The sequence below is a fragment of the Cynocephalus volans genome, chromosome 13 (assembly GCF_027409185.1).
Source record: "Cynocephalus volans isolate mCynVol1 chromosome 13, mCynVol1.pri, whole genome shotgun sequence".
Taxonomy (NCBI): Eukaryota; Metazoa; Chordata; class Mammalia; order Dermoptera; family Cynocephalidae; genus Cynocephalus; species Cynocephalus volans.
In genome coordinates, this window is record NC_084472.1 from 51,742,792 (window position 1) to 51,770,039 (window position 27,248).

At 32.4% G+C, this 27,248-nt stretch overlaps 1 protein-coding gene across 3 annotated transcripts in view; it reads right to left on the reverse strand.

Moving 5' to 3' along the window:
* Positions 1-1,598: 1,598 nt before the first annotated feature.
* The window catches only part of TXNL1 (thioredoxin like 1), a 32,263-nt gene continuing 6,613 nt past the window's right edge, over positions 1,599-27,248 (reverse strand). Inside the window, exons 2-9 of one of the 3 annotated variants that reach the window (XM_063076857.1) lie at positions 23,195-23,291; positions 21,108-21,281; positions 15,348-15,470; positions 13,571-13,640; positions 12,015-12,187; positions 9,806-9,910; positions 4,326-4,368; positions 1,599-2,891 (exon numbers count right to left, since the gene is read on the reverse strand). In XM_063076857.1, the coding sequence (XP_062932927.1) occupies positions 4,330-4,368; positions 9,806-9,910; positions 12,015-12,187; positions 13,571-13,640; positions 15,348-15,470; positions 21,108-21,281; positions 23,195-23,291 (781 nt within the window). In that variant the 3' untranslated portion in view covers positions 1,599-2,891; positions 4,326-4,329. Of the gene's footprint in view, positions 2,892-4,325; positions 4,369-4,472; positions 5,246-9,805; positions 9,911-12,014; positions 12,188-13,570; positions 13,641-15,347; positions 15,471-21,107; positions 21,282-23,194; positions 23,292-27,248 lie in introns of those variants that run through there. The other 2 variants (XM_063076858.1, XM_063076859.1) reach the window with 2 other exon arrangements.

The window sequence follows — 27,248 nt, forward strand, 5'->3', positions numbered from 1 at the left end:
TCTCCACTTATTCTTGTAGTGCTGGGCATATAAAAAAACTTATTGATCTAAAAATAAAACTTGAATTTTAAAACATGCTTAAAGTGACATCAAAATTCTTCCCTAAACAACATGGGCTCAATTGGGGAATAAAAGTCAGTATTTTAAAATTTATTTACAGACCAAACATGCCATATTATAAAGCACACATAATGTCAATGATTGGAAAACTTTGTAAAATGCACAACACATCTAACAACGAGGTGTGAAAGCTAAACACAGTATTCCTCTAAAGTTTTCCTTTAGCAGTTCAGTGAATGCATTCTTTTACTTTTCTTTAAAAAAAAAAAAATCTAAGATTAGAAATGACCAATTCCAAAAGAAATATATACCTATACAATAATTAACCTACCAAACTGAACTGTATAAATTATCAAAATAAGCAACCTGGGTAAGCCCTAAATTTCATTTGTTACAGCTTACAAAGGAGAGGGTGTAACTAATTTACTCAACTCTTAAACTTTATTCTTTAGACTTTAAGAGAAACATGGAAAGACCTGAACTGTTGTATGTTAAAAAAATAAAAATTAATTAATTAATTAAAAAGTCCCCTATATCAAGTGCATTAATGGCAGCCATAAATAAAATGCTGAGGCCAAACATACATTAATAGCATACTGGTAAGCACTGCAAAAAACACTGTATACATCTTTAAACATTAAGATAAGTATGGCAAACAGGTTTTACTCCACAGGCCAACTCTAATAGATTGTTAAGTGGCTGCTTTCAACACAGTATTAAGCTTGGCAGACAATTTGGGGCTTAATGGCCAAGAGGGCCAAAACGGATTATGAAGACCTACCCTTGGCACAAGAGTGTGGTAGCCTGCACTACTCTTGCCCTCAGCCTTAAGCTGACAAGACTTTGTACCACAATACCTTACTTTTGTTTCTGTTTTGGACAGGGTATTTCATTTCTCATCAGATATGCATCTTGATGTGAAATATAAGAAAACATGTAAATTGTGGGGAAGATTTGTTTTTTCCTATGTCTGACAAAACAAACAATAAACCTAATATTAGTTTTCTAGAAAGTGGTACATAATGGATGGTTTCGGTTAAAACAACTAGGGTTACATTTTTTTTCAAAAGCTATTCTTATTCATCTAGAAAATTCAGTTATATATGTTTTATATATACATATTTATATACTGTTTTAGGAGAAAACATCAGCATTTCAGCTTGATATTTTAAATAATGCCAATTACGCATTTTTATTTATAATAGTAAAATTTCCCATAAGTGAAACATGTTACAGGTACCTATAAACATCCATTTTTCACTATTTACAATTTGAATAATTATGGAATGTTTGTATATTGCAACCGAGTTATAGAAAAGTCACATAAACAATATAAACCTGATGCCCAATCCTTTACAAATATGAAATTACTTTCACTGGGTTTTCAAATTGTCAAGTATAAATAGGATGAGGTCAGCAGTACTTAAGATGAGGCACTTTAACAATTACCCAAAAACGTTACGTGTACAAAGGTGTAAAACAAAACCCTTGATATCAATCTTATCCTTAATTTCAGACGTGATTAATCTGAGATGGTCTATAAGGAGTGTTATAAACTTTTATTTCTTGCTCTTCTGCCTCCACTTGACCCAAGGCAACACAACTGTGAAATACATTAGATATAGACATCACCACAGACCAGTTAATGTGCTCACATACAAATGAATTAAACATCACCTAATGATACTCGGGTTTCAGAAAATGACTATTTCAACACTAAAATTTCTGCAGAATTTTTTCATAAACATGTATAAATACACTAGTCTCCCGAAGGCAAACAGTATGTCTACTGCATCCCTAGACAAGAATGCCCTTGAAATTTATTAACTGAATCACAATTTATACAGTCTTATGTTCTCTTTTAAAATATTGAATTTTAAAAATACTCAGAAATTTAAAAATTAAATTTACCAATACTTTCTAGATTACAATTTTAAGATTAAAAAAAAAAAAGCACAGTAAAGAACAGGTGTTTTGCCAGCGTTTTAAACATATACATTTGGTCAACTCATTTTCAACCTTCAGTCATGTTCTCTGCATATTACACTGCATGTTTTGGTAGTTCAGATAATAAATACTTGGTTAAAGATAACAACTCCTATTTTTCACGAATTCATTATACTATATTTTTTCCAATTGTCTGATTTCAACATTCCTTTATTAGTAAAGAAAACAGCTGACTCAAATTTTAAAGTTTATGTAGAAAGGATTAAAATCTTGGTATGAGAATTTGTGAATCCATTAACTAAATTTAAGGAAATAGTAGTTAAATCTCATTAAACCTGTTTATTTCTGGTAGTCTATAATGTGAGTAATTTCTATAGCCCAGATACCCAAATGTCCTTTAATAAAAATCAGAGTCAGTACACACTTGAACATGGGGTTAGCTGTTCCAAATCCACTTATCAAAATCACTGTGTGTGTGTGTGCATATTCACACACATCCCTTAATTCCCTAAGACAGTTTTGCTCCTCTAAAGAGAGAAATTGGCTTTCTATCAATATGTTACCAGACACTTAAGTCTCTTCTAAAATCAGAAGCTGGCCAATTTTCAAATAAATGAAAAGCAAAAATACTTATTTAGGATGACAAAAATTAAGCTTGGCAAAAGTAGTGACTTTTATTTACAACTGCATGTATCAAGATTACAAGAGAAACACTACTGATACTGTCTGAACAAAAGCAATGATTTATTGGTAATGGCAATGAATGAAACATTGACAGTCTCTGGCGAGAATCAAGCAATTATCCAGGAGCTGTAGATCTGATTGCAATATGGTCTTCCAGTGTCTTTTGTACCTTAGTGGCTTTCTCCTTTTTTGCCAACTACCTAGAAAAACAAAAATAACTGTATGTACATCTTATTTACATTTAGATACATCAGTTATTTTCAAAAATACTAATATGGTAATCATTTTAAAAACCTGGCATTAATTTTATCCTTGAACCTTTTTTGGCATGCAGTGTACTTTCATTGCTGAAGCAAACTGTGACCATCCACCCCTCCCCGCCAGCCATAAGGAATTAAAAACAAAACACATGCAGGCTATTTTTGGTTTTCTACACTATTTTAAGAAAAAGTAATGCGGTTTTCAAAATAAGGTTGACAGTTTAGAGAAGTTAATAAAAAACATGATGCTTTATGAGTAAAACATACTATTTTTAGGCAATTAAAAATCAAATGTTGATCACAAAATAATCTGGAATTAAAAGAATATGCTAAACTCATGTCTTCATGCCCAAGATGACAGGTTTCTAGACTTTTCCCTCAATATGCAGACATGCAGTGAAAACAGATTAAAACTGACTAATTTTTCCTGATTTCTTTTTTTTAAACCCTGCTTGCTACAAATGTACTATAAAAATGAAAAAAAATAAATGTTTCTGTCAATGATTAGAAAAATCCGCTCTTGGAGTTTTTAAAAATGTCCTGATTGCTATAAATGTGGCAGCATAAAAATGTAAAGAACAAACTTGGTTTCTACCAATAATTATAGAAAACAAATTTTCTGTGGGAGGGTTCTAAAACTATGTTGTAACTGAGTAATTTACTTCACACCTAAATTAATCATTAGATAATGTATTCTCACAGCAGAAGATATTGAATGTGTGTGTAGAAAAAGATTTTTGGGGGGAAGAAGGTATCTATGTAAATTATAAATGTAATTTTAGTATTTTAAATTGATTCTATTCCAAATGGTAGGGTTTGTACCAAGCAAAATTCATAAGGGTTTGGTCTAAAACAGAACATAGCTGGGTCAATGTCATTAATGAGAGATTTAAAAACTCTTTCCACTAAATTCCTACTCACACATTGTTAGGAATGCTTTTTTCCCCCAGTCTAAGGAAAACCACTTTTTATTACTTCAAAGGAACTCCTCTCTGGTCCAAAGAAATCATGTTAGAGAGCCCAACAAGTCAGAAAGATGATAAAAAGGCAGTTTCATTAAAAAAAAATGTGGATTAAAAGTAAGAAATTCAGGTTTTAAGAAACACTAGAAGTTTGGATACATTTGGATCCCTGTATTGGCAGGCTGGCAAAAAAAAAAAAAAAAAAGAACCACTAGAAGGAAGGAGAAGTAGCACAATTTGTATTACAGATGAATTTAAGCCAATAACACTGAAAGCATTATTGATCATTAATTATATTACTTAGGAAACACAAAACACAGAGCTATTAGATTAAGCAAAAGAAAACAAAAACAACTGTTCAAAATTAAAATTTTAGCAGATGTGACACAGTAGAAGACACAAATCTGCATACTGTTTCACAGGTTGATAACTTTCAACTTGCCAATGTGTATTCTCTGTAAAAAAGAAGAAATTTAGCATTCCAATATGGATTCTCACCCCAAATGTAAAGCTCTTTATATTACACCTCAGAAAAAACAAACACTTAGGTACATCAAAATTAGGTCTCAAAGATATTTATTCAGTAAAGAGTCCATTGATCTTCTATGTTAATATTTTAACCCAGACTACCATTCAGTCCTTAAGTCCTTCAACTGGCCTCGAGCTCACCTGGGTAGGCCAAAGAGAAGGATACGCCTACTATCAATCATCAGAAAGACTTTGGGGCTAACATTCCAATGAGAAAACAAAGCCCACGCTCCTCAACTAAAACCTAATCAACATATTATACCAGTATCGGTATAAAAGTACTTAATTAAATTGTTTAATTTCTAAAATGATTCCATTGCTCCTAAAAAATAAAATTGATTAAAACACTATCCAACAACTAGTTAAACCTGAAAGCATTTTTAACAATTTAGGTTTAACTGCAATATTACTTCTCAAAATGTAGTACAAAATTAAATATGAAACAGTAGAAAGTAAAAAAATAATGATATAAAGTCTGGTGAGCAACATGGTATGGTAATGAAATTAAAGCACCTAGTTGCAAGCCCAAAACAAAATAAAAGGCCAATTGAGAAACATGAGTAGGATGAGATTTGAAGAGAGAGATGGTTGAGGAAATCTAGGTAATAAGAAGGCTGATCCAGATGACAGAAGCTGTAGAAATCTTGCACCAACAATGGCGAGAACACAGGAAGGGTGAGAGCAGACAGGTGCTAGATGAGCAGAGAAGCAAGGAGGGGAGTAGAGTGAGACAAGGTCAATCTTTATATTACTTCATTTTAAAACATCTTCTGTTTTTAGTTCATTTGAGTTGGATTAAAAAAGCTGAAAAATAAACAGACAGAAATGTTACAAAAGTAGCTGATACGGAGAATGGCCAGTTTAGAAAAGTCTATTTTCATTACAGTGATACAAATTTGCTCTGCTTTTCACACGCACATCATTCCCTACGAAGCAGAAGCCCCTACAATTTTCTCACTTTTACACACATAAAGCAATCCATGTGAAGAACATCTTTTTAGCAAAGAAAAAATACACTTCCAATTAACATGGCAAGCTTTTCATGCTGCAACACAAAGAATCCATTTAAAACAACAAATAGCCAAAGTATATATTATAATCTGTGCATGATGGCTACAAGAGACAAAAACAGACAAGTAGAAGGTATATTTTAGGGTATCAAATCTTAAAAATATAACTTTACACAGCTGTAACAGCATGCAAAGTGATGTAAGAATTCTATCCCCATCCAGGGTTCATCAGCATTACCTTAGCTTCTGTCATCTTAGTGATATAAGAAGGTCAGTGACATTCTGAAAACTAAAATGATCTAGAAACAACTCACGCAACATAAAAATGTAAACCAAAAATGCTAAACGCTGAATCTACTTTATCATTGATTAAACCAATTAATATAGATCACTTCAATACATTAAAAGGTTATCAAAACTTTCCTCCCTATGCCTATAAAATGTTAATCCCTTTCAAATCCAGGCTGACTGAACCAGTAAAAACAAAGAAGTACAAAACTTGACTTGTCCTTGAATCCTGTACCTTCCTACTTTCATATCCAAGTCTCTACTTTTCCACTCTTCCTAGGGTGCCCATTTCTATCTTTTCCTCTATCCGAATTCTATGCTCAAGAACTTAGTTCAGGGCCAGCCTGTGGCTCACTCGGCAGAGTGTGGTGCTGATAATACCAAGGCCATGGGTTCGGATCCCATATAGGGATGGCTGGTTAGTCCAATGGGTGAGCATGGTGCTAACAACACCAAGTCAAGGGTTGAGATCCCCTTACCAGTCATCTTTAAAAAAAAAAAAAAAAAAAAAAACTTAGTTCAAGGCCCTCTTTCTCCACAAAGTATTTTCATATTTTCCCAGTCATTGTTGAAAAGAAGGAAATGTCACTGGGTTGGTTGGGAAAGTTTGAAAATACTTTGTAGAGGAAGAGACCCTTGAACTAAGCTTTGGTTAATTTTGGTTAACTTTCCATATGTTTGTGTATTATCCTACATGAGTATAAGGTCATGTGTAGACAGGGATCATCACCGCACTAACATAGTACTCTACGGACAAAAAGTACCATATCACACATTTCTTATTTCTTTTATTAGAAACCAGACTCTTATAATTTTTCATAAGCAACTCTATCTATACAAGGACCAAACTGGCCAATTTCAGTTAAACATAAATCGTCTAATTTTTTACTACATTGAAGCTATTGCTTTGCATAATATAAAAATAATAAAAGATTAATTTAGTTTTGAGAAATAACCCTACAAGACAATGAATGACTACAAGCAGAACAAATCTCTTCAGAAACTATTACAAGGAAATGGAATGCAATATTAATATATATAAGAAAATCATTCAACCACTTATAATTTATCAAACATTAAAAGCAAGGGGCTAAGAAGCACAGAACAATGACAAGAAAGTCCATTACAGTATTCAAATTATTCTCATAGCAGTTAAAGTGTGGTCTGGCCTAGAATCCTTGAAATCCTTCTTTTCAGGTAGTCTGCGAGGTCAAAACTATTTTCATGATAATGCTAAATTATTTGCCTTTAACTCTCATTCTCTCACAAGTGTACAGTGGAGTTTTCCAGAGGCTACAAGAAATGTGATATCACAATTGACTGAATGCAGAAGTAGATATGAGAATGAGAGGACTCTCATCAGGCTAGACAGTAAAGAAATTTTAAAAATTATAAAACAAGGCTCTCCTTACTAACCTAGTTTTTCTTTTAGAAACTGTGCTTATTTTTAATTAAAAACATAATTTATGTTAACTTGTAATGGATCTACTACTTGTAAATGAATATTTTTAAAGTTTCACAGTTTTAACTTCCAGTATGGTAAAGAATAAATAGAGCCCCCATAAACAAAAGTTCTTTTTGGTCCTCAATCATATTTAATAATATAAATCAGTCCTGGGCTGGCCCGTGGCTCACTCAGGAGAGTGCGGTGCTGATAACACCAAGGCCCCGGGTTTGGATCCCATATAGGGATGGCCGGTTGCTCACTGGGAGAGGGTGGTGCTGACAACACCAAGTCAAGGGTTAAGATCCCCTTACCAGTCATCTTTTAAAAAAAAATGAAATAAAACAAAATAAAATAAAGCAGTCCTAAGACCAAAAAAAAAAAAAAAAAAAAAAACTTAAAGGAAGAAATAGCTGTTAAGAAACGAACACAAACACTCTCAAGCAAGAAAAGTTTTTAACACCTTTGCTATCCTGAAGACAGCCCAGAAGAAGGCAGTCAAAAAAGAGAAAAGACTAGGCTAGAAGTGGTCTGAGGGGTGTTAAAAACAATGAGGTAGAGACAGATACTTAGGTGAAAAATTATTAATGTATATTAGAAAAACAATAACTGAATGGCAGGCTGGTAAGAAGATGGACAAAACGGAACGTTTGTTACTTACAGAAAAAATGGAAACCAAACAGCATGAGACAAGGTTAGAAACAGGAAACTACAACCAAATTAATAGTATAAGGAAACAGTAAGACCTATAGTAAGATATTATGAAAGAACTAAGCTAATAACAAACTATGCAAAACATAATTAAAGCCAAGTCCAATGGCATTTAATTCAAATCAGCAAATCAGCAAAGCAGCCAAAACATCTTTGTTGCTCACACATTTTCTCAGTAAAATGTATTTCATTTCATAAAAATGTAGATATTTAATCTCTGCTTCTTTTGACCTGTCATTACACATAAGTCATACATGTGTAGACATGACAGATCTAAGTACAAAATTACTCCTGCAGCTCCCAAAAGTTAATTATGCTGTGAGACAGGAAGATAGTATTGAAAAACGACCAGTTAAAATAGCTATTGTCAAAGTTTTCAATTTTGTAAAAAGAACATACAATTTTATAAGTTCATCCATTGTTATGCAATTTAATAATTTTTCTGCAATTTAATTAAAATCAGATCTGTAGATACCACCAAAAACAGTAAGCGTTCTCAGAATGTTCGATAGCTCCAATTCCCCAGACGGGTCCGTTGAGAGGCTCTTCCTCTAGGAATTGGTGGCCCTAGGGAAACTCTTCCTCTCCTTTAATTACCTCAAGTTCTAGACTGCCCGCCAGATGCAGCCCATCAGAAATACTGTGATACCTATGTCTCCTATGCTGCCACATATTTAAACTTAATACAGTTGTCCCTCAGTATCCTTAGGTGATTAATTCCCCTCTCCCTCCTCCTCGGAAAACAAAATCTGAGGATGGTCAAGTCCCTTTGATAAAACAGCACAGTATTTGTATGTAACCTACACACCTCCTCCTGTAAACTTCAAATCATCTCTAGAGTACTTGTAATACCGAATACAATGCCTACACATCACTTCATTTGCATGGATTCAACAGTAAGACTCAGCCTGCAGCAAATTCAAGTTTTGCTTTTTGGAACTACGTGGAATTTTTTTCTGAATATTTTTGATCCATGGCTGGCTGAACCCATGGATGTGGAATCCACATGTATGGAGGGCCAACTGTATAGCAACTGGGGTTTTTGTACTCAAAGTTCTCAGTGGCACTTCTGTTATCTGTGGTTGTGTACTTAACAGTCACCCTTATGGAACTGTTACCAATCAGAAGTTGTTCCAGTAATACACAAAAGGGATTATTAGTCTTTATTCCTAAAGATCCTACGTACCCTATAAATTCTTTGCAAACCTTAGGATTGTGTCCTTTACCAAAAAAATAAAATATATATATGTATATATCAGCATGCATACACACATATACATGTAGAAATGTATATATAGAGAGAGAAAGATAAAAATATATGAGAAAACCCACCTGCTCACTGTGAATTTACTGCTGAAATATGCTCTTTCAACACAGACATGGTTTGGAAAGTTAGCATGCCAGTGTATTAAAACTTAGTCTATTCTTTTTAAATAAAATATTCAAATCATTTTAAATGTTTTCATCAGGAACAATGAGCATCAAAATCTTAATATCAGCCAAGTTCTTAAAATATCACTACTTTCAAATAATGATTAAACTTTCATCTATTTTTCCATTATTCCTAACTACTTTCTATAACCAAACTATTATTTTTACCCTCTTATTTAGATATTCGTCATTATTAAACACTATGAGGGTACTTCGAAAAGTTCATGGAAAGGTTTTAATTCTATTTTTCAAGTACTCTCATATGTCAGTTAAGACATCATTTTTATTAAAGACTCTTTTTAGTTGGATATCTAAAAGTGTGATTAGAATTTACTGTTCTAGTTTAACTTCATAAAATTTCGTAACATGATACGATTTTGGATCTTAAGGGTTAAAAAAAAGTATGACTATTGAAATATATGAAATTATTCCTTAAAATTATATTTTTATTTCACCTAAATATCACTTAAACACACTTACTCGTTTGAAGTCATTCATATTTGTTGCCTGGACTGGAGTACCAATAAAAGTAAAATATGAAATTCTTGTTGTTTCTTCTTCACCTTGATTGGACTGAACAAATATCTACCAAAAAATAAATTTTTTTTTTACAATTACAATCCTTTTTCATGAACATATTTTAAGTTTAATCAATTTCTTTAAATTATTAATAAAAATACCCTTCATTCCTTATAAGGATTAATCTGAATTATATAATATTTAGACTAGTATTCCTATAGGACTATTAATTCCACTATTTGCTCTGCTATTCTCACCTTCTCCGGGGATGTCATTGGCAAGACACCTACATATACAAGTTCATGATAATTGAGTGTGATGGTATGGAGGAGTCATAATTAAATTCTTTACACAGAATGATGAAAGAGTATGATATTCATGATTATAATGGGGCAGACTGCTGTTGAAAATTTGATTAAAACCACAGTTTTTCACTGAGGAAAATCTCTGCAGTTATATTCTTTCTGAGAGTCATGCATCCATTCTATTTCCTAGAATATTAAAAGAAAAAATAGTATTGGAAATCAGCTCCTAAAACTATACTATGCCCACCATATTTTTTAAAGCTTGATTCTTTATACTTTCTATTTTAAAACCCCTGAGCATGTTAAGATTTAAGCTTTACTCATAGATACTTTTTCAATATAGTGGATTTTTTTTTACTTGTTCCATTTTTAAAAACACAATACTCTAGATGTTGTCTACTTTAAAATATTGGTCAGTATTTGTTATTGTTTTCAAAGGCAACCATAGTTTCATTTCATACTGAGCTTACCATCAATTTAAAAAAATCTGTAAGTAGACTATTAAACCATCTCTCAGTTTATTTGCATTATTGTGTTTGTTCTTTGAATCTAAGCACAACAGTTTATATTTACTGCTTTTAAAATTCAGCTATTTGCTTTGATTAGACTCTGATCAAAATTGTCATTGTGATTTTAATTTTATCATCAAAAAAAAGTGATAGGCACGGCTTCTATGTCTTGACTTAAGTCACTGACTAAAGTTCTGACTAAAATAGGACATAGTACATAAAAACTTCAGCCTACCACAAGATAACTATCTTTGGTGATTCCCAATGACAGAGAGAAGATAACATCAAGATCTCTAGGTCATAGGGCTTTTTCCAATAAAGAAATAACCAATAACTTCCACTCCATCACTAAGTAAAACAAAAGGTATTATTAACGTGGAATATGTTACAAATATGAGTAAAGTCAGGAAAATATTTGATAGTCAGTGTCCTAAGTTCAATATATCCATTTTTTTCAATTTCATTTAGGTGGGATATTTCAAATACTCAAAACTCAACTTGATTATACTTCTTCATATTACTACTAAGTATATTCCGTGAAACTCCATGAAAAACCTCCTAAAATTAACAAATACGATAGCATTCTTCTAACTTACAAAAGTAGGATTATTCCAATAAAACAAAGAATTATATCAGTTTGGCATGACTTATTCTCAATGACTCTGTGCTTGTTCCTACTTTTTCTTCTATATATTCTCTGCTATTCTTTTCTAACATCCTACACCCTCCTCTGAAGGACAGGGAAGGCAGTGAGGAGGAGTGTGTACTAGGTTTCAGCACTAAAATTCTCAAAAGCAATCAATGACTGCATAAAAGCAGCTAACTTATCAGTGGCATTTCTATAACGACATTTAAAATATATCACTTATCATCTCAGGCACTATTTATTCAATATTCAGATAAGCCATAGGTCATTTTATAAAATGTAAAATAATCTTTTTAAAAAGTCATTTTTACTGAGATCATGACCACTACACTATTAAAAACTCTATATTACAGAAAAGTAAATAGGACTTTACAAATGTATCATCACTCATCACCAGGTATGAAGGATAAAGCACATATATGGTGAGTTTAAGCACAGATATTCTTGAACAAACTTAACAAAAGTTGCCATATATATGAAACAAATAAACTGACAAAATCCACGATTATTTAAAAATCAACCTGTCCTTCCTCTTTAGGGTATACAGATAAATTAAAAAGAAAATTTAATTAGCCCATTATACATTATTCCCATTTCAAATTGAGTGGGCAAACACTACTTTAAAGGATTATTTAGAATCACCTAGGATACTGAAGATGGCATAGGTACCCACAAATCCATTAAATATATCTGAATGAAATACTACTTACAGTTACACTGTTAACATTCTGAAACTTAACATAACGAAGCGGGACAATGCCATCTTCTTTAATATCATCTTCTGACAGCTCCAGAGCTTGAGTTGGTTCACTTCTTTCTGCCTCTTCAAAATCCATAGATCGGGGTAGGTTGATAAAAATTTTTACATATTTAGGACCCTGACCTAAAAATGATAGAATAAAATGAAATGCTAAAAACCACAGACATATTATACTGTCTTTCCTTTATTCTTACACTAACATTGTAGACACATACACACACTATACATATATACCTTTGTACACCTCCATGGTTAGGACTTCTAAGAATGTCTGAGTATTTTCACAGTCAATCTTTTCTTCCCCGAATACATATTTACCACTACCTTCTTGGTCTTGCCAGCACTACACTAAATATTAGGAATGACATTAAAACACATACGTACACATGCATACATGCATTCTTGTATATACACACACAGTCCTTGCCCTCAACTACAAAAGACATATTATAATAAATGTAATGTCACTGGTGAGGAGGTATAAGGAAGGTGGCATGAATTGACAGTATATGAAAGTTAACAGAAAGTTTCATTAAAAATAACATTTGAGCTAGGCCTTGCAGTTGCCAATAACTGGTACATTTTATTCGGGAGGGAAACATTATCAGTGGCTATATTTAGCCAAAAGGGAATTAATCATAAAAATTGCCAAATTTCATTTTAGGAATTAGAATAGGATGTGCTCAGTGGTTAAGACCACATGTTAAATTAACCCCTTTAACTTCAGGGTATAATTTAAGACACACATTGTATCTGATAAAGGAATATCAACACTCAATTCTATAGCATTTGCTTATAGAAATACTTTGTATTTCAGAAAAGCACAACTTTATTAATAAAAAAATTATTCACATATAAAAACTTAGATTAATAAATAAGAAAATCTATCTCATAAATAGGGCTCTGGCTGTTTCTCCCAAATCAATTCTTTGAAAAAGAAAACCATAGTCTATACTCTCCTACCCACGCCCTCCAAAAAAAAAAAAGAAAAAAAACTCAACAAAAACAAAAAGGGGGGGAGGGAGGTGAAGAAAAAATTTTTTATTTTCCAAAGAGAGAGATCCTGTGCTTACATGCATAGATATAAAGATGATACTATTAATGGAGCACAAATAGGAAAATCTGGAGCCTCAGTTTTATCATTTATGAGGGGGTTGAAATAAATCTATCCCAGATTTGATTCTAAAAAATGGCTGCTTAGAACCTACAGTTTTAGAATACTAGTTGGAAGAAAGGAGGCAGTAGTTTTTAAAAGGAAACAATCAAATTAAAAAAAAAATTTAGAAAAGAAATAAATTAAAATATCTCTTCCTTTTTTTACTTTCAGTCCCTAATAATCTCACATTATTTCCCCTATTCATTTATATCATTGCTTTGTTCCAAAAACGACTTCACTCCTTCCTAAAACAAGGAATATCTACTTTTATTTAATAAAAGGTTTCAAATAAATGCTAAGAGGTCTATAAATCAGAAAGTTACCTTAGAGAAAAGCTGTCCTTTACTTACCATTATCTGGTCCTTGAAATTTCATGGAATAAAGCTTAACAGGCTGATTGAATGCCACAGTAATAAGTAGCTGTGGAAAAATGTTTGATTTTAAAAGGGCTCTTGAATACCTTAAATACACAAAATGCCTTAGCAGGATTAAAATAACAGAGTCAGAAAAATATCTAATTTATCCAACAAAACCAATGTAATACGGAAAATCAGTAAGTTGAAAGTAACTTATTAGACTGACAATAAGAAATACCACAATCAATTATTTATATAATGAAATGGCAAAAAAAAAAATTAAATTAAATGCATATTAAAATTATGCATAAGAACCTAAGGTCTTGTGACCTATAAACTGACAAGCAACCTGCTTTCCAACAAATCAAACAAAATCCTCAAATTAAAATAAAATTTAAGCTATATATTTTAGCATATAGGATGATTTGCTATATGTATCACTTGACAATTTGAAGACAATGCACAGGTTATACAGAGAGACTGGCCCTCAAATGGACTCCGATCCAAAACTCAAGAGAGTAGGACTCTTAGAGCTCTACAGTACTCACCAAACCTCCATCTTAAACTCATTTGACAAACTGAATCTAGAAGGCCACATAAGGGAATTGGGATATGAAACACTGTGCCTGTCTCTCAGAAACTCTTGAGTCATTCACTCAATCTTCTTTCCAGCCAAAATTGTGTCTGATTTAAGTACCTACGCCCCTACCATGGAAGGAAGATTTCCCTGCAAGAAGATTTTAGGGAGACTGTAGCCAGTCCTGCTAGTACGCACCATCGCATTATTTTTAGGGAACCATTTACAGTTTAAATGATGCTCTCAAAGCTGTATAATAAGGTGGCTCTGGGTAAAACAAAAAAAGATAGGATTTAGATTTATGATTTCAGAATCATATTGTGATCTGTCTACATAAGAAAATAACCAGACTATTTCCTTTGGTTGCACCAGTACTTTTTATACTTTTATGTTTAGGGAACTGAACTGCAAGTGAAGAGCAGGAGGTGAGACTGGAAAGCTAGAAACAGATTAAGTCAGCAAGACATCCTTTTCCTGAAGCCAGTGAAGAATCATTTAACTCTTTTAAGATAGAGAAAAATGCAGATTTACACTTTAGAAAAATATCTTTTGTGACCATGTAGAAGATGAACTGAAAGAGGAACAAACCAGACAATAGAACAGAAAGCAAATTAAGGAAAATAACAGCCAGCATGAAGATAAAGATGGCTTGATCAAGATGGTAATACCCTACTTCCTCTGTGACAAGGACAGTACAGAGAAGCATAGGGAATACAATACAGATTTGTATCTAGGAATGAGGGTCTAGCCACATGTGGAGTGCTCATCTATCAGTCTATTTCTCAGACTTATCTGGGTGGGAAAAACATAGCGAAGGCAGGTCAAGGACAAACAAAAGGGCCAAACAATCGTGATAGCTCAATTCAGCAGTGGAGCTAATTCAAGTATTCTATAATTGTCCTTAGTGGACCTAGCAGTTTGCACAGAAGAACAGAGAAAGGTAGTGGGTCTGTATGGTCAAAAGACAGGAGTCATAGAAACTGAAAGGTATAAAAAGGAAAGAAAGAAGTGATCACCTGGGAAGGAGAGGCATAAACCATGAGATGGGAACATGAAAAAGAAGAGCAGGCGTAAAAAGGGATAATCCCTACAAGTCTTAACTTGGAGCCTTCTCCCAATCATTAGACCAAGTGGCAATAAAGCTTTTAGCAGGAAAAAAAAAAAAAAAAAAAAAAAAATTAAGCATTTAATTACCTGTTCATCACAGTCAGATTCCAAGAAGGTCAGGTCTTTTCTTAAACAGTTATCAAATCCATGCTCATCACTTTCATTAAGACATTCACAACCAGCTTTGTTAATGAAAGGCATTAAATCCATCTGAAATAAATTAAGACTTTAAGCAAAGCATCTGAATTTGGTATAAAAATGTTAATAAAAAATTTAAACATGTGATTCTCTCTAGACTGTGCAGTTTTAAAGAAAACTTCTCTTTTAAAACAATTACTAAAACTTTTATCATAGTCCTTTCCTTTTCACTTTTGACTCAGATCTACCACTAATTATTAAAGCCAAATCTTGGCTTAGTCCATTCAGTAAAGTATCAGAAACTAAGTCTTTAACATTAAGATTACAAAACGTTGACTTATACTTTTAAGTGAGTGTTGTGAAAAACATGCAAATTAAAATGTGTAAGACCCAAAAAAGCCTATCTTCCTCTTCTAGTGACCATGGACTCTAAACCTATATCCATAGAGGTTAGATTTAAGATGAGTAGCAAACAAGGACTTGAAATGTTTTTATTACAGAAAATTTCAAACATACATAAATACAATAATATAGTTAACTCCATGTACTTATCACCCCTAGCTACAACAATCATCAACTCATGGCCACTCTTATTTCATCTTTACACCCAACCACATCCTAACCCTCCTCCTGATTATTTTGAAACACATTTAGACACCTTTTCATTTCATCCATAAATATTTCAGTGTGTTTCAAAGAGATAATCCTTAATATCATCACAACTAAAATAATGAATACTTTAATATCATCAAATATCGGTGCTCAAATTTCAAACTATCTCCTAAATGTTTTAGTTTGTCAGACTCAGAATAAAGATCCAAAAAAAGAATAAACATTGTATTTTATTAAAATGTTTCTTAAATCTCTTTTAATCTATACTGTCCCTTAGGCTATAGATTTCTTAATACTCTGGACATTGCTGGTTGCTTCTCTGTGGTGTCAGTCAGCATATTCCTGTCTCCTGTACACTGTGTTGGCTAATACTTACATACTTCCAACACAGCATGAAAGAGTTGTGGTGACAATGGTCATGCTTATCTTGTTTCTGACTTTAGTGGAATGCCTCTATTGTTTCCCCATTAACATTTTATTCAATGCTTTAGGAATAAATAGATGTTGAATTTTGTCAAATGCCTTTTCTGAATATTTGGAGATCGTGATCTTTTTCTCCTTAGCTCTATTAATAAGACAAATTATATAAATGAACTTCCTAACAGTAAACATTTCTTGCATGCTTGAAATAAACCCAATTTTGAGCATGATAGTATTTTTTTAATGTACCATTACATTGTTGGATTTTGTTTAGTAACATTTTATTTAAGATTTTTAACACCAATATTCATAGTTGAAACTAGTCTGGGGCTTTCTTTTTTGGTGCATACTTTGTCAGATACTGGGATCAATATCATATTTGCTTCAAAAGAAATTTGGAAGTTTTCTCTCTTTTTATTTACGTTCCTAAATAGTTACAGTAAACACTAGATTACCTGATTTTTAAAGATTTGGCAACATTTACCTATGAAATCTTATGAGCCTTTACGGAAGAGATCTTTTACTATTTCTTCTATTTCTCTACGGTAATTGGCCTATTTAAGTGTTCTATTTCCAGTGGAGTTGATTTTGGTAAACTTTTTTTCTAGAAAAGTATCCATTCATCTATTAAACAAGGACTATTTTTTTTTTTTTTTTTTTTTGTTGTTGTTGTTGTTGGTTTTTCGTGACAGGCACTCAGCCAGTGAGTGCACCGGTCATTCCTATATAGGATCCGAACCCGCGGCGGGAGCGTCGCGGCGCTCCCAGCGCCACACTCTACCGAGTGCGCCACAGGCTCGGCCCAAACAAGGACTATTTTTAAAGTTTACCAAGTATTACAGACTATCAGTTGCATGTTCACCTACCTATCACAAAAGGTCTTCATTATGTTTTTTTATCCAAAGTATACTAGTACACATGTACGTAGTTCTGAAAGACTGAAGAAAACTTTTTGCATGTCAAATAAATATCAGAATGGTAATAATCCATTAGTATAGACCCCTTATTATTCATGGAACAGCCTAAATGCTTTCAAAGCCAAAATGTTATGTAAATATATTATGCAGGATAACATATTGTAGCCTATTTAAAAAGATGGAGAAGAAAAAAAGGAGAACTACAGAGCAAAGTTCTATTATAGTGGAAGTATTCTGAACTTCATGAACATTTGCCCTGAAAGGGCAGTTTTGACAAAATATTTTAAATGTTTGTGTCTACCGCTCTACTTAAATGCCTCATCAAAACTATAAGGATTAAGACCCCAGGCAAGAAGACAACATTACAGTCATACTTCCAATACCTTAACGGTGAAAATAAACTAAATGTGTCAATTCTTTAAAATAATTTTTATTTTTATTTATTGTGGAGCACAGAAAACAGGAATCACATTTAAATAGCTGCATTAGTGTTTTGTTGTACCACACTGGGACAAACTGGCATTATATTGCATATATGATATAATTGCATACTGACATATTCTGAAAACATACAATGAAAAATAAATATTACTAACTATGTAATCAACCTGCCAATAACAAGGAAAGAATTATGAGAAAACGATCAGATAAATCCAGATAAAAGTCTAGGCCTGCGCTGTCCAATAAGACAGCCATTAGCTTCGTGTGGCAATTTACAATTGAATAAAAATTAGGTTAAAATTCAGTTCCTCAGTTGTACAAGTCACATAATGAATGTTCAATAGACACATGTGCCTAGTGGCTACCATATTATTAGACTTGTGCTGGTTTACACTTTCAAAAAATTTGGTCATGAAAGAAAAGAGTGAAAAGTTTCTAAAAAACACTGAAGAGAACTGACAACTTAAGTGCAACACATAATCCTTGATTTTATCCTAGATGGGAGAAAAACAGCTATAAAGAACATTTGGAGAATAATTAAGTAAATATAGATATAGGAAGTTACAGATATTGTATCAATATTAAATTTCTTAAGAGTAATAATAGCATCATGGTTATATAGGAGAATATTCTTGTTCTTAGGAGCTACATTCTTAAATATTTAGTGAGAAACCATCATGATGTCTATAACTTGTAAATGATTCTGCAAACAATTAAAGCAGATAGCAAGACACAGCAAAATAGTAAAATATTTACAACTGATGAACACAAGTGAAGGGTATACATTAGTCTGTTGTACTACTCTGTAGATCTTTTTTGTTTGTTTTAAATAAGTTTCATCCTTTTTTTGGGGAATCTAACACAAGACACACAAGGAAGTTAGAAAAACCTTTCCAAGGTTTTGGTTCAAGAAACCTTTGTCTACTTACTACATAAAGATCGAATTTTGGTTAAAAAAAAAAAAAAAAAAAGGTTTGTCTACTTACAACATAAATTAGGGTTATATAAAGTTTGATTTCATTTTGGTGATGACAAATTTGCAGACCAAAACTTATAGTTCACAGATCAGAATACTGAAATACACTAACAAGCCTAAAGATTCAGAAAAACAAGCCAATGCAAGTTCGACTCAAGAATGCCCAGCATTCAAACTTCTGGAGAGAAGAAGGCTTGATTTAGAGGGCATGCAGGGAGCTATTTGACCCATACTATATACAAACTACTCTTAGCAAATAGGGGAGAGGAGATACAATGTTTTACATGTTTCCAAACTTCAACAGGCATTTTTAAAAATTAAGTCATTCATTATATTCACAAAAGCATTCTCTTCTGAATAAGAATCTATTATAATTATTAACCTTTTGAGGATCCTACCTACATCTTTTGCAATACTTCAACCCCCTCACCCCCTGCAAAGAGACACATGTATGCCTGTTTTTAAAGTGAATTAAAATTGTTCATTCTTACGGGTGGGCCCATGGCTCACTTGGGAGAGCGTGATGCTGACAACACCAAGTCAAGGGTTAAGATCCCCTTACCAGTCATCTTTAAAAAAAAAAAAATTGTTCATTCTTAAGAATGTTTTAAAAAATTCCTCATACTCTCTTACTCTGGCTCCCATATTAAGAGTTTCAAAACAATAGGATGTGTAAAATCAATAATTGTATAGCCTCTGAGTGTTAAAACATAATGACTGAAATGCTATTCCAAGAAACCCATGATTATGAAAAATTGTATATATTTTTGTAATGCTTATATTTAAATCTACCTAAGAAACAAGTTTTCATTCAGTGACTCTACTCCCATTATGTTGCTATTTGTGCTGTAAGAACAATTACATTCTTGGGAACACATTACCAGTTTTATAATTTAATAACCCAGTAAGACCTAAATTGTTCAAAACCTTCATGTCTTGACTGACACCTGATGGAAAAAAATGAAAATGTTTTTAATAGCTTTTCACATTTTATCTATAACTTTTGCATGAAAATTAAATTTTTATTTCTTAAAACTTCATTTTTCCTGCTTATTTCCTACCTGAACTGATATCACACTTAGCTGATGTGTAAAGAAGTATCCCTGTAGCTAAGCAGCAGGACTGTTGCGCTCATAAGACTTTTTCATGTAAACATCCTTTAGTAATAAAGGAAAAAAAAATACAGAGATGTAAACACAACAGTGTACAAGTTAAATGATTTCAAAATTTTCCAAAAGGTGTCACAACCCTGACTTAAACAACATATTCATACTTTCTAAATGGATATTACAAATTCAAATTACATTTCTATTTTAAATAAATGCTAATTGTACTTCGCTAACTTAAAATAATTAATGCCACCATCATGTTATAGATTTTTTGACACCCTTCTCTATACACACACAATAAGATACTCTCATATTTACCTGACTATAGATTCTCCTTATTCTGAATGAATTTAAAGGACTCACAGAAAGGACTTGTGGCTCCATGACATAAATCTGTTTTAATATGTACTTGATATACATTCTTTAATATATTACCTTTAACTTGGGGTAAAACTTATTTTTAAAAAGTTCATTCTTTGACCTGCCAGTAAAGTAACTTTATAACCAGAAAAATTAAATACATATTGTAGTATGCAGGATTTAACAATTTGCATAGACAAATCTATTACTATGAAGTGCTACTTCAGTATTTTGCTTTCTTCCTGAATAACTCTCAAATCATAAAGATGCTATCTTTAAGTTCTTAAGTCTTTAAGTTATTGTTTAGAATGACAACTCACTCTTAAAACTTGGAAAAATGTATGTGATACTAAAGTCTTTGATTCTAAAACAAAATCAGTAACTAGACTTCTTTTTTAATAGGTGTGAGAAAAAAGGGGATAAATTTAAAAAGAGAAAACTATAAGAAGCAAGTGGTAGCAAAGGGAGTTCAGTATATAATGGTCATACATTAAAATTTACAAGTCATTTAACATAATTGTCAAAAAATGAAAAAATTTTCTAATGTATATTTTTTCACTTTTGGGGGGAAAAGGCATAAAATGAGCATTTAAAATGGCTATTAAAATAGTTCGCAAAACATATAAAGAACAAATGGCAAAGAAAATTAGCAGGAGAAACTTAGAAAAAATGATTCATGATGGGGGCTTACGGTTGTAACAAGCACCCAGACAAAACTCAATCATTAAGCTAATAAATTTAGTTTGAAAGTTCTTATTTGAAAGTACTCTCAACCAGTAAGAGATAAAACATGAAAATGTAGTCAATTTCATTTTAACCAAATAATGAACAATGCAAGATATTATATCATGAATTCACTTTTCAGTCTACATACATAGCCTTTTGGAATATCTGTGTCCTCATTGCTTCCAGGGTCATTTTCTAAGTGTTGCTTGATTTTTTCTTCTAATCCCACAGCATCTGCTCCTTGATACTGATCAATTCTCACTTTGTTTCGAAAAAACAGAAATGTAGGCGTTGCTGATATATTGTTGGTGGCAGCTGTTCCCTAAAATTGGCAAGTTAGACTGTTATGATTTAAAACAAATCTTAAATCACTTTTATTCATTCATTCCTTAATGGAAGTTAAATATCACAAATATGAACTAAAAACATGTAAAATAATGTATTCCTAAGTGTTATTTAAGGAAAACAGCCCTATTCCTAAGAGAGTTCCCATCGGGGCACTGCTACATTACCCTTACACACACAATGAAGTACAGCACTACATTTTTATCAGTTTTACTATTAAATACCTCATCCAGAAGAACAATAAGATTCCAACACAGAAACTGTGGTTTGTACCAAAGAGCTCTCTAATAATTACATATTATTTTTCAGAAGGAGTAACCAAGAAGGGTATTGATAAGTCAAATCACTGGTACTAGGAAAAAGTACATATTTGAAAAACAGTAGCAAATCTGCCCATGAAAAGAAGGTAATGTCTTTTGTACTGCAACCCACCCCCAATTTTCACTCTTACAGAAATGACTTCTGGTTACCCATCGGAAACATTACAACAGCTATCTTTTTAAATTCTACCCTAGCTCCACAATTTTATAAGACTAACTACTAAGTAGAAATTAGCTAATAACCATTGAGTATCATGGTTTAAACTTTTCATGACAAATACAAAGGAAATAGTAAAGCAAATGTGTCACCTTACATATTCAAATACTATGAAGAGATATCTAATCTATGATGTTTAAAGACAAAAAGCACAAATATAAGAATTTCTCCTCCAAGCCTCATAAGTAAAAACACTATGATTGATCCTTTAGAACAGTGCTGTCCAAAAGCAATATGACCCAAGACACAAATGTGAGCTACATATATAATTTAAAATTTTCTAGTATCCATAATAAAGTAAAAAGAAAAAAGTAAAATCAATTTTAATAATATATTTTAGTGAACCCAATATATTTTCAAAATAATAAACATAAAAGATAATGAAATATTTTATATTTTTTCTTTCATACTGAGTCCTCAAAATTCAATGTGTATTTCATACTTTCAACACATCTCAATTTGGTTTGCTACATCTAACCACATGTAGCTAGTGGCTACCATACTGGACAGCACAGCTCCAGAAGAAAGCACTTTCACATAGTGAACACTTGAAATAATGGCCAGTGATGCAGTCCAAAGTGACTTAGGTACTGAAACATAAACATGTAATAAGGGTTTACACCAGACTACTAACTATAAACTACATAATATTCTAAAATTTTTTCCACACTCAGAAATGCAAAGATAAAGTCTCACCAAAAAAAAAAAAACCTTGTTACAGATCTGCAGAGCTGTTACTTTTAGAACTAAAGACTCTATAATATATTTAGTGTTGAAAGAGCCTTCCAATATCCATTTTTTCTTAGTAATTCCCCATATTCTATATATGCAAATACAGAAATGTCATGTAGCCATTCCAACTAAGTAATCAGGGCAATTTATCTACAACACTGTGGCTCATTCAACAGTAAACAAAATTTTAAAGTTTCTGCTGAGTATGCAGCTTTGAAGATTACAAACTGATTAATTCAAATCAAACTATAACCAAGAATTCCCTGCCAAACTATAACCAAGAATCAACCAATGCCTCAGTAATAGAAGATATAATTCTAGATTTGCAAAAGGTAAACAAAGAAATGTAAAACACACAACTGCCAGGTGACCTATTAGTTTATCAACATCATATAAACTTTATATCCAAAGGATATTAATACATATCCGAAGCAAATAACATGCAGCCCTTCTTAACTAATGTATCCATAATGACATCTGTAATAATCATGTCACCATAACACTGTCCTATCTAAAAAGGAATAAGTATTATGTACATAAAGAGATAAATGAAGGATATTAATGCTTGATTTCAAACTGATTCAAGGGTAAATTAAAAAGAAAAGAAATCCTCTCCCTTACCTGACACTGATGTACATCGACTTCCAAGAAAACAGCCTGTGGATATTTGTTACTCATAGAACTGAATGCTGGAGCAATCCTCAAACATGGTCCACACCTATGAGAAAGGAAAAAGAGATATTCAGTAAAATAACACCAAAGAATAGATTGATTTAAGCTCTAAAGCACTTGTCGTTAAAACATAAAATAAGATGAAACAAACACTGATATTCCTGGCTTGAGACTCTCTTGTCTTTTCCACTGGGTTTATACACATTTGTATCAATACCACATTATATTAATGAGTACAAATATTCTATTGTCTTCACGTCTAATAATGTTAAGTCTTCCAGCTTTGTTATCACTTTGTTATCACCGAAGCTACAGAGAACCTAAATAAATGGAGGGATATACTATGTTCATGAATTGGAAAACTCAATGTTGCCAAGATATCAATTCTTCTCAATTTGATCTTTAGAGTTGATGTAAAATCCCAGCAGTTTTTCTTGTGGAAATTAAGAAATTTAAATTCTAAAATTTACAGGGAAATTCAAAGGACAGCCCAAGCCATTTTGAGGTTCAAAGCTGAAGAAATTACATTACCAGTTATTAAGAACTATTTTAAAGCTTTATTGATTAAGAGTACACAGTACTGGTATAAGGATAAACAAACTAATGTAGAAAGAATAGAGTCCAGAAACAAACCCATCCCACCTACAGTAAGCTGCTATATAAAAAAGTTGACACGGGGTCTTTTCAATAAATAGTGTTGGATCAACTAGATATTCACGTAGGCAAAAAAAAAAAAAAAAAAAAGAATCTTAACGACCCCCCAACACCTTCCACTATTCACAAAAACCAATTCCAGATGGACTGCAGATCTAAATGTAAAAGGTAAAATAATAAAGGATTTAGGAAAAAATATAGAGAACACGTTCAAAACCTTGGTGTAAGCAAACATTTCTTAAACAGAACATGAAAAGGATTGATATATTGAAATACATTTGATAAAGTGGAAGATATTAAGATTAAGACCTTTTATTTATCAAAAGATGCCATTCAGAGAGTAAAAAGACAGCTCACAGACTGGGCAAAAATATTTGCAAAACATATCAAAGACTTATACCTGCAATATGTAAAGAACTCCTACAAATCAATAAGAACAAGACACCCCCAAAAAGAACAGGCATCTATTTCATTAGTCACTAGGGAAACCAGGGAAATACAAATTAGAATCACCACCACCAAAATAACTAAAACAAGAAAGAATGACACAGTCTCAAGAACGTGGAGCAACTCAACTTTCATATACTGTTAGTAACAGTGCACAGTGGTATAACCACGTCAGGTAAAAAAAGGAAACTGGCAGTATCTGCTAAAGCTATACTTAATGCGTACTTATGACCTTTCATTGGGTATATATCCAACAGAAATATTCACCTTAGGGCACTGAAAAAATATTAATCGTAGTAATATTTCTAATAGAAACTACCCAAAACCTTGTCAACAGTAAAATGGGTAAATTAATCGTAGTTATTCATGCAATGGAATACATACAATAATGAAAATGACTGATATAAGACCTCATGCAAAAACATGGATAAACCTTACAAATAAGGTTGAGGAAAGAAATCAAATACAAGTGTACACTATATGATTCCATTTATACATAGTGCAAATACAGACAAAATCTATCAATGCTATTATAAATCAGGACAATGGTTACCTTAGTGGGAGTTAGTGACAGGAGAGAGACTTCAAGAGGCTAGTAATGGTCTGTTTGGAAGCTGATTACCCAAGTGTGTTCCATTTGCAAAATTTCATTGAATTTTTATCTATAATTTTACATTTATAATTGTGTGCTAGGTATGTTATATCTCAATAAAAGTTCACAAAAATGAAAAAATCTTGGCTTTAGCAAACAGGAACATAAGGAAAAGCAAATTCTAAAGCACAAAATAAAAATAAATGTTGAAACAAGTTGTGAATGACTCTTCATTCATATTTTAATCAGCATTTTCATCCTGTGTCATCCTGAAGCCTCACACCAAAAAGCTAAGAAAATAACTATTAAGTTCTTAAATATTAAATTTAGTGCTTCTGAAAATATTTTTGTTTCTAACAAACCTCACATAGGCTCAGAGAAAAAAATTATAATGAAATAAACATTTACAGTCAACTAAAACTAGTTAGTCTTAAACTTTATGGATAGCAATATAAATTGGTACACCCTTTTTGAAAGGCCATTAATTAAGACATACCTATCCTTTTTATTTTTGTGGCTGGCCAGTATGAGCACCCAAACCTGTTATCTCAGTGTTACCAGCACCATGCTCTACCAAAAGAGCAAACCAGCCAGCCCTAGAAATCCATTTTAAATGAACACACCCAAGACTCAACAATCTCACATCTAAAAGTCTATTCTATTTTAACTACATTTACTCAATTTCACAATAATATGTACGAGGGTACTTCAAAAAGTTCATAAAAAAATTAAATTAAAAAATAAGACGAATCTTTCCATTAACTTTTTGAAGATCCCCTCATAAAAGGATGTTCAACTTAACCTGTTTGTAACAGTAAAAAATTAGAAACAATCTAAATGGCAAACAACAGAAAAATAGTTTAAGAAGTTATTACATATCCACACCGGTGGGTAATTTGTACTGTTGGGAGGGGAGGGAGGGACAAGTCTCCTGATAAAATGCTCTCTGTTCTCTATGATCACATTTAAAAACTATGTATATACATAAATGCATATTTTAAAAGTTTCGAGGGACACAATAAACAATTAATATTAATTACATCTGCAAAGTGGGATTAGGAAAAAGAAAATAGTTTACAAAAGACTTTTTTAAGTATCCATAATTCTGCATCCTTTGCTTTTGTATGACAAACAGGTGCTTTTATTTAAAAACATTAAATAAGTTGAGAATAGAGAATTTAATGTTAACTGTATTTAAACAGGTGTCACAAATGACACAGGGATTCATGCTATAACACAACATACCCATTCTTAAAAACCACCCTTCGGCAAAAGCATGCACTCAAAATAAGAGGATTTACGGAAAAATAAGCTTGAGGCAAACCAGTTGAAACCCATGCAACTTTGTAACAAGATCACTAAAAAAAATAGTAAGGAGGACTCAGGAAGTAACTGGACATCCCAGAAGGTGGTTCGGACCTGGAGGCTACCTCAGGGGATATTTAAAATGAACAAAAACGATCACGTGGAAATGATTCTTACAGGTGTTGTGACAATGCAGATGGAAGTGGGAGCCCTGAGCCAGCTGTGCTGCCATTAAGGTAGAGACTGAAGGAAATACAATGCTGAAAATGAAAACCTGTGGCCATCAAGTGCTAGGTGCAGGCGCTCATATTTAATTCTATTAACTTTAACTTTCTTAAAATAAACCTGAAAAGGAAACTGCCTATGTGGCTGAGGGCTTTTCTCCTTCCAGCTAAAGGTTTTATTTCTATTTCTGCTCTCCACTACCTAGAAAAATCAAATATGAACCACCACAACTTCCACATTATACTGACATCATCTCTCCATTCAATCATGTATGAGCTAACTGGTGTTAAAGAAATGCTTCTTGTAGCTGAACAGACTTTATTAAAATAATGGTTACCAAGCAAGTAACTGTTTCCTTTCAAGATTTTACCTTATCTAGATCCTCTGTTTAGTTTTAGTTAGCCATCATAGGTTGGAACTTTAAGTCTTTGAGCAGAGAAGCACAAATATATACAAAAGCACAAATACATATGGCAGCATACTATCCACACTACAATCATTCAAATGAACTGATTAGTTATTTTAAATAAGAAGTTTGCCTACCTTAACATTAGCATTCAAGAGCAAACAAATTTCCATTAGCTAAGATCAGGAACAAGTCACCTGATTTCTCTGTATAAAATGAGTACTAAATTCTCCAAGAACCTTTTCCAGCTCTAAAATATTATGCACCCCATGTGTCTGAATTTCAGAATTATACCTTTTTCTCTTGCACAGACCTTGACTAGCAGCCCTTAGCACAATCCAGGATTTTTGGTCTTGTTGTAAAATGGTTCAGAG